Consider the following 8,632-nt stretch of genomic DNA (forward strand, 5'->3'; position numbering starts at 1 on the left):
TTTAACAAACTACAACATCCTCAACCCTGCTAAACCAGGTTTCATTCTACAGCTGGAAGACTGGAAAGTGGCTAAAAAGTTTGAACACATTAATCCTCTCCATCCTTCAAACCTGTTAATACAGAATTTAACAGTCTAATTTTCTGATGTTGGATGTGTGACGATGCTGTTTCTGTTGACGTTTCTGGTCGGCCTGTGTTCAGTTCCTTCTTCTGGAGAGATGAGGAGATAAAAAGTTGTATATAAGAGCTGCTGCTCCTCCTGTTCAGTACCCACTCAGGGAGGCTGAATCTACACTGAGAAGGAAGAAGGTGATTGTAGTCTCAGCTCTCTGCTGGTGTTGATTTCTATCTTTGTCTTTGACAGCAGCAGCAGTAACTCTTCTGTCTCTGTGTTTATCTACAGCATCGTCTCATCCACGTCACCATGAAGCTGCTGGCTGTGTCTGCTCTGGTCTGTGCCGTGGTGGTTCTGACCAACGCTGCTGGTGAGTTTAATGAATGAACAAAGCATTACAGTGGTATTCATGTGACTTTCTCCAGTGGTAGAGAAGATTTTGGTTCATGTTGTCTTTTGGTTTTTGGTATTTCGGCCTCTGTTTTTGTCAGAGTGAGTGTTTGGTTCAGTTTTAGTCCACATTATTCCATTTTTCTCTGATCGTGTCCTTCAGCATACCGTGATCTGTTCAAGAGGCAGTCTGGGGAGTGGACCGTGGTTGGGAATCGTCAGTACCTCTATGTTGACTATCCCCAAACCTGGACTGAAGCTGAGGTATGAGATGATGTTCACCATGATCTGAAGAGTGCTTCATAGTCCAGTTAAATCTGTCTGAACAGACTCCATGTCATCTTCCTCTAACATCAGTGTCCTCCTCTCTTTCTGCTCTTTATCTTTAGCAAAACTGCCACCAGCTGGGAGGTCATCTGGCATCTGTGCATTCACACTTGGACAACCATCAGATCAGACTGCTGGTGACCAGAATGACTGGTGGGAATCCCGAAGCTTGGCTGGGAGGCTCTGACCAGCATCGGGTAAATCATGAACCTTCTCAAAAATGTGACGTTTTAAGCTGAAATACCTCAAATAATAGCCAGTTGCCAAGTTCTTCTTTTTTGGAGTGAAATGTTTAGTTAACCTTTCACCGAAATTTATGAAATTGCCATAAAATTTCACTTTTTGTGTCACATTTGATGCATTAAGCATTTCTGGCAATTGATAATCCACTGGAGGGCATTTTTAACCCTTTATCAGAGTGTTTACAGAAGGAAAATATTGATCATGTTGATTGGACAGAGGCCTACCACCTCAGAAAGTCTTCCTCCTCTCTCTCACTCCTCTTCCTCAGACTCAGATCGTCTCCATCCATCTTTGATATCATCCTTAACTCACTTTTTCTCTCTGAACTGGTCTACACTGGTTCTACATCATTAGAGACAAGAGTTTTCTGTTTCCAGTGTCGGGGGAATGTTAAATTGTGTTAAACTTGTGCCTCCAGTGGTCACCACTCTGCATCACAGGGGAATCCTAACCCAGCATGTGTTTATTAAGAGAGTGAGACTGTGTTTAGAGTTCTGGATGAAAGAATGAGTATTGTAAGCTGTGTCTAACCGGGAAAAAGTGTTCAAGGATTTGCTAACAGGGGGGTTGATTTGATAAACTAGTTTAGGTCACTGATCATTTGGTTGAGAGAATGTGAAATAGTGTTTCAGCAACTTTGAAAAACTGTATTAAAAATGTCTTTCTCTGTGTGTAATGTTGATCCAAACAGCCCAGCCTCCTGGGATCTTTCTGACGTCTTCTTGGATTCACTCATGTGATGTTTCCTCTGTAGAAATGTGTTCTAATGTCATCATCTCTGTTTTAAAGGAAGGTAACTGGGGCTGGAGCGATGGATCTTCAATGAACTTCAAAAGCTGGTGCTCTGGAGAGCCAAACAGCTCTGGCGACGAGGACTGTCTGCAGATGAACTGGACCTGTAAATATCACACCATTCATTCTGGTTAAGAAAGCTTAAATAAGGGATAAAGTCATGGTTAATTCATCACTGTTATCATTATTTGTAGACAAAGTCAGAAAAGGAAATTGTAGCTGGTCAATTTCTCCTTGTGATCTTGCAGAAACAAGACCAGGACTCTCATTTATAAAACAAGGCCTAGAATCCAGACTAAACGTAGACGTGAACCAAAAACCACAAATTGGCATGTGGCAAAAATTATTCAGATTTATAAACCCAGTCCACTTTCATCTTTATACAATGTTCTCTTCATAGATCCTGATCCACCTGAAAAAGTGCTCACATAGATCAGCCTCCTATTGGCCCTTTACACGCCTACATTCAACCTTTCAGATGAATTCATAGATAAAGTGGCTTCAGGTCTCCACCTCAGCCTGTCTCCACTCCAAAACCCTCACACCCATGGACCACAGTTTGCTAAAGGTGGGCTCATTGTAGCCTCAGGTCTGGTTGTCCAGGCCAGCTTCAGGCCCCGTTTTTGTTGGTTATAAATGAGAGCCCAGACCTCTGCTGAGACTGAAGTACTGGTTTGATTTGTTTCTCTTCATACAGTTAGTCCAAGGTTTGCTCTGAATGAGAGAGTCTGAAGGCCTCACTAATGTTCTCCTGTTTCTGATATTTTACAGCTGACCATTGCTGGAATGATTTGTCCTGCAGCACTCCTCTTCCCTCCGTCTGCGGGAAGTCCAAGTAACCGTAAACATGAGCCAACGCCATGAAGGACGGTGAAGAAGCACCAACACTGGTGGAAATGTTACACAGCAGTCTAATTTGACCCTGAGCTCTATATCTGATCCTTCTCTCTACTTTTCTTTTCTATCGCTGTAACGCTGACAAGGAATGAAGCGACAAGTGACATCGACACAAGCTGGATGGTCTCTGAGGGCCCCGACGAGATCAGACTGGACGGGTTATAGAAAGGATGCTTCACGCCAAAACTTTTCCTCTTTATTCTACTGATCTTTCTGACTGTGCAAAATAAAAAACGCTTCAAGCATTCACAAAGACAACAGACTGTGTCATGTGTCATTTCATGTGTGAGATGAACAGAGTTTATCATGTGACGCTTCAACAAACATCTGCTTTCTAGGACTACGAGGGGTGAAAGTCAGAAAAGTGAAATCATTAAAGTGGAGGGGATAAAAACTGTGAACCCAGAAATAGAACTGAACAAAGTAGAGCTTCATCAATGACTGATTTGATGATCATGAGGTCAATGTGATGAAAGTAGAGCAAAACGTAGTTCACAACACAACCAGTTTAGTAGCAGTAGCAGTTTTTATTCAGCCATCACACACTCCAAACATTTTACTCAGTAAGGACAGTTTGAAACTGGCCCATTTAAATCCTATCAGAGCTTGAGCCCAGAGATGCACACGAGTCATTTTTTGCAAGTCCAAGTCAAGTCTCAAGTCTTTGGTCACGAGTCCAAATCAAGTCTCAAGTCTTTGGCTTGTGACGAGCATTCTATGATTTGCTGCTGATATCCAGTCTACTTAAACCCCCTGCATTACTATATCTAAGGAATTCAAAGCATGAACTGTAACATCATCATCAGGAGCAGCACTTTTTTTTTAGATAATACTTTAAAAATACAACTAAAATGCACGATGGAAAAAAAGAACACACAGGAGCCTTCCTTAGAAAGTTAGTCAGAATCAGAATCCGAATCTCTTTATTGTCCCGTGAAGGGAAATTAGTCTTGCAGCAGGGGCACACAAAAGACAAGGTACACAATGACAACATCAGAATTAAAAAACATAAAACAACACAATATAAAAAATACCATACACATACATAAAATCACTAACTAAAGTTTAGTCCAGAGCTCATACCAAAAGTGGAAAATTACTACCAAGTAGTTTAAAAGTGCAATATGTGGATGTGCAAATGAGCAATAATAGTGCAAGAAGAACAGGAGCAACCTAAGGGTTCACTGCCATGAAGTAAAAAAATTGCACTGGGGATAAAAGAGACCTGAAGTTTTTTAGTCCTCCTCATAGGAGCCCTAAAACGACGGCCTGAGGGCAAAAGCTCAAACTCGTTTTTAAGTGGATGATTAGGACAATCCAGAATAGCATTAGCCCTCCTCAAGACCTGTCTGTTATAGATAGACATTACCCTGGCCTGCTGACTTCCTGAGATTTTTCCAGCAGTTTTAACAAGACTACCGAGATGATTCTTATTGGACAGGTTCAGGTTTTCAAACCATGCAACAATACAAAAGGTTAAAACAGATTCAATAAAACTTCTGTAAAAGAGAGTCATCATCTCAGTAGAAACATGGAAGCTTCTCATTTTCCTCAAAAAGAACAATCTTTGTTGAACCTTCTTGGAGGTAGCATCAACATGGGGTTCAAAACACAACCCCATGTGTTTCTATATTGAAACACATGGGGTTATTTTCTATACACATTTTCTAACACAATATTTTCTATATTGACATGACATTTTAACATCCTTCATGCTTAACATGAAATGCATGAATGTTGTTAACAATTAGGTTTTTATGTCTTTTCACATAATAGAACAGCCCTGGGGGCTCTGAAAATAGTATCAAAGTATCAAAAACACATTTTTGATAAATAACCACAGCCCCTTCTACGATATGTAGGCCAACAAACCATTTTAATTTCTGTGGCATTTCTGTTGAACTCACAAATCAAGCCTCAGCTAGTACTCCAGGGCCTGACTACCTAGAATGAGGATGTCTCGTGACGTGACGTGAGGCTCAAGCTTACATTTACTTATCAAAAAGGAATTGCAGTGAATTGAATTTTAAGGCTGAGGTGCACAATATAAAATAGAATAAAATCAGATTTAAAAAATAAAAATAAATGAAGACTACATCACATCAGATTGCTTTAACTCCTCTTAATGCATGTGATATGGGCCACAGCACATTTCTGATAAGTTTAAATTGCCCAGTGGGTTAAGACTCAGACAGTGTTTATGCAACAGAATGTTGCACTAAGCCTGGCTCTGTGAGGGCGCATGATAAGGCCTCCATGACTGAGCACCCTCTCTACTGGTGCACTGGTGGCAGGAACAGCGAGCACTCTCATCACAAGATAGAGTCTTGGGAAGGCCTTTGCATGGCTTCTCCAGAAATCAAGACGGTCCACCACTTCTTCATCAGATACCACCTGGATATAGCGATGGAGCTCAGCCTTGACAGATAAGTCGTGATCTACAGCTTTTTTGTTGCTTTTCTTCCAGTAGCCAGAGAAAAGATGTGCCGTTTTAGCAGGTGGCTCCTCCTGATCATCTTCTCCACTACTGCTCTTAGCAGGTATGGTGACTTTCCAAGCCTCAGCTATGACGAGGTCTAGAAAATTACATAGAAAAATCGCAGTTAGTTTTATAACAATGCACACAGTACTGATGGTCATGGAAACAAATCAAGTGATAAGTAAGCCTAAAATTTCATTAATGTAAGTGATGAATAATGTGATAATATATTGAGAAATACTGATAATGTTAGTATTAATACCTACCTGTTAACATCTCCTGCACTTCACTCTTGACTTCATCAGGTGCTAAGACATCTTGTTGTAGCCAGAAGAGGCAGAATGATGGATCTAGTAGTGCAGACATCATGTAGACCAGTGGTTTTCAAAGTGTGAGGCGGGCCTCCCCTGGGGGGCGCCACAGAGCTTCAGGGGAGGCGCGGAACCATAAACCTGAAAAAGTTGATTTGCTTTGCGAACCTCTGCTGTGCACTGAGCAAATTGGATGGACTTATAGTTACTATAGGGACTATGCTACAGAGCAGCGTTTCTCAACCCTCAACCAAAGAGCCAAATTTTTGAAAAATACCTTTGCAAAAGCCACAATCTAAGAGGTGAAGAGTGGCAAAAACAGCTTGAAGTAGCAATAAAAATAGGTTTAGGTGGCAAAAATGGTCAAAAAGCAGCAAAAATTGGGTGAAAAGGGGAGAAAATTAGGAGAATGAGTGGAAAAATGTTCAGAAAGTAGTAGAAATGGGTGAAATGGCAGAAATAGTGGAAAGTGACTAAAATGTGCAAAAAGGAGTCAAGAGTGGCAAAAATGGGCAAAAAAAGAGGAAATAAGTGGTATCTAATGGCAAAAGGTGGTTTAAATGGGCAAAAAGTGGCAAAAAAAAGGTTAAAGAAAGGCAAAAAATGGGATAAAAGTGGCAAAAAGACGTTGCAAAAATGAGCAAAAAAATTGGGGGAAAAAGGTATGAAAGGTAGCTTAAATGGGCAAAAAGGTAAAAAAAAGGGCAAAAATGGGATAAAGGTGGGAACAATGGGGAAAGGTGGCAAAAAGAAGGTGTAAAATGGCAAAAAAAAAGAAAAGAAAAAAGGGGTATTTAATGGCGTTATAACTGAATAAGAGGGAAAGGCAGATGTTTAAGGACATTTACAAACCAAAATATCCAAAATATATTAATGTTACAAATGTTTAAAGACTAGACATAAATGTTTGAAATGTTTTTTGTTTTTGTTTGTTTGTTTGTTTTTGTTTTTTTTTTAAATTTGAATCCTTTTTGTGGGTGGGGGTCCACTGAATGAATCATTTCTTCTTAGGGGAGGCTCACTCTTCCACACTTTGAAAACCCCTGATGTAGACCACATCTCCAAATGGAAGACCTGTGTGGTGAATTTCCGCCCCCATCCTGGCATTAACAAACATCCCCTGAAAACGGTGCTGGAGTGACTTCTGCAGGGCTTTCACTAATCCAACCAGTTGTATTCAGCATGCTGATGAGGTGGCTGTTGAGTGACAGCACGCATGGCAGAGCAGCACTGACAGTCACTACTTTCTCCCCTTGAGTGAGGTCTGTTGCTTGAAGAAATGGAGCCAAAATTTCCACAAGCTCTTTCAGCTGACTCCATTCTCTGGCTGATAAGCAGAGCTCTTTATGTCCCTGTCTTTCCAGAAGAATGTTTAGGCTCTGGGGATCCAGGTCAGTGACCGCCTCCACAAGGCCAAGAGTTGTATTCCATCGTGTTGTCACAGCAGAGGGGATGCTGCGATTAGCTCCAAACTCTGCTTCAAATGCTTCCTTCAGCCCACAAGTGGAATGAAGTAAACTGCAGAATTTTGTCACCTTTGCCATTGGACTGTTCAAAACTTTTGTCTCCTTGAGTCCATCTCGCACAACAAGCTGCAAAGAATGTGCAAAGCACTGTCGGCGCTGTTGTTGGCAACTGCTCTGGATGGAGTCCGCATCATTCTGGAAATCCTCACTCATCTCCTCCCATAAGTTGCTGTTTTCCAGGTCATCATCACCATTTTCACTCTCACTTGTAGCTGAGGGAGAACAAACTGTGAAGGCCTTCTTCATATTTGCAGCATTATCACAGATAATGTAATCTGATTTGTGTTTTATGTTGAAGCTGTCACATACCTCCTTGAATTTCTCACTTATTCTGTCTACAGTGTGCGACCCTGTGAACCATTCACAACTTAAGAGCACTGTCTGCAGTTTTGGGACATTATTCTCAAATTCCATAAAATGGGCTGTTACCTCTAAAAAGCCACACATGCTCCTGTCAGTCCAAATATCCACAGTCACAGACAGAGTGTCTGTCTCTTCTACTTTGGATTTAATCTTGGACACTTTGTCTGCTGCAAACTCATTCAGGCGTCTGGTTACAGTGGTTCGACTTACTGGACAGTATCTCTCCTCAACAACTGACATGAAACTCTTGAAGCTAGGCTTGTTAATCAAAGACAGAGGTAGGTTGCATGAAATGATGAGGTCTTGTATAATGGATTCAGTGATGGCCTTCTGTCTGGGATGTCCCTGGCTGTACACCTGAATGCCTTTTGTCTGAGTCAGAAAGTGATCAATGCTGCTCTGTCCCTCTCCACTGGCACTTTTTTTTGCCTTGCTGAATTCAGAAAACCTGTAACAACATTAAACATGTCGATATACAACAATTAGCATACTGGGATATGGATAAAAGCTAACATTGTTGCGTTATCTGTAACAGATGCTACACACTGGGTTCCCCACATATAATTTAATATTCAGGTCACCCAACAAGCCCATAAAGCTACATGTCATCAGTAGTTGATCTGGTCAACACGTGTTGAGCATGATGTAGCTTACGTCAGTAATGCATGCAGAGTCATCCCAGTTAGCATTAGCCCGATAGTTAAGTTACCTGTTTGTTGTAATTGTTAGGGGAAAGGCCAGAACTCTATGACAGTGGTAAACAAGCAAATAACTGATAATTCACCTTCTGAAAATATTCAGCGAATGCCAGCATAATCAAGTTACGATACGATACACTTTATTGTCCCCTTAGGGAAATTTGTCTTGGACTCCAAGAGCGGCACAGATGAAGCTGCCAATTAATAACACAGAATCAATAGACTAGAACAAAGATACAATTGCATAACCCACACATATTGCACGTACTCATATTGCACAAGACTCTCATATGAATAGTTAAAAAGAGCACCATGACATTATTGCACAATCTGGCTACATCCTCATGAAACATTATTCAAAACCCTAATTAAGGTGTGCACAAACAAGTTTTTAAAGCAGTTCAGTTTACATTTGGGGACTCTGTATCTCCTACCAGATGGAGGGAGTTCATACTCAGGGTGAAGGATGTGAGAAGGATCAGATAAAGC

At 41.1% G+C, this 8,632-nt stretch overlaps 1 protein-coding gene across 1 annotated transcript; it reads left to right on the forward strand.

Moving 5' to 3' along the window:
- The first annotated feature begins 231 nt into the window (after nucleotides 1-231).
- LOC121508922 (ladderlectin-like) lies at nucleotides 232-3,024 on the forward strand. Its single transcript, XM_041786070.1, has 6 exons — nucleotides 232-311; nucleotides 406-487; nucleotides 671-771; nucleotides 897-1,031; nucleotides 1,867-1,975; nucleotides 2,641-3,024. Exons 2-6 carry the CDS (start codon nucleotides 427-429, stop codon nucleotides 2,706-2,708), a joined length of 474 nt encoding a protein of 157 aa, XP_041642004.1. The 5' UTR covers nucleotides 232-311; nucleotides 406-426; the 3' UTR covers nucleotides 2,709-3,024.
- Nucleotides 3,025-8,632: the final 5,608 nt, after the last annotated feature.

This window comes from Cheilinus undulatus, linkage group 4 (genome assembly GCF_018320785.1).
Source record: "Cheilinus undulatus linkage group 4, ASM1832078v1, whole genome shotgun sequence".
In the NCBI taxonomy this organism is placed as follows: Eukaryota; Metazoa; Chordata; class Actinopteri; order Labriformes; family Labridae; genus Cheilinus; species Cheilinus undulatus.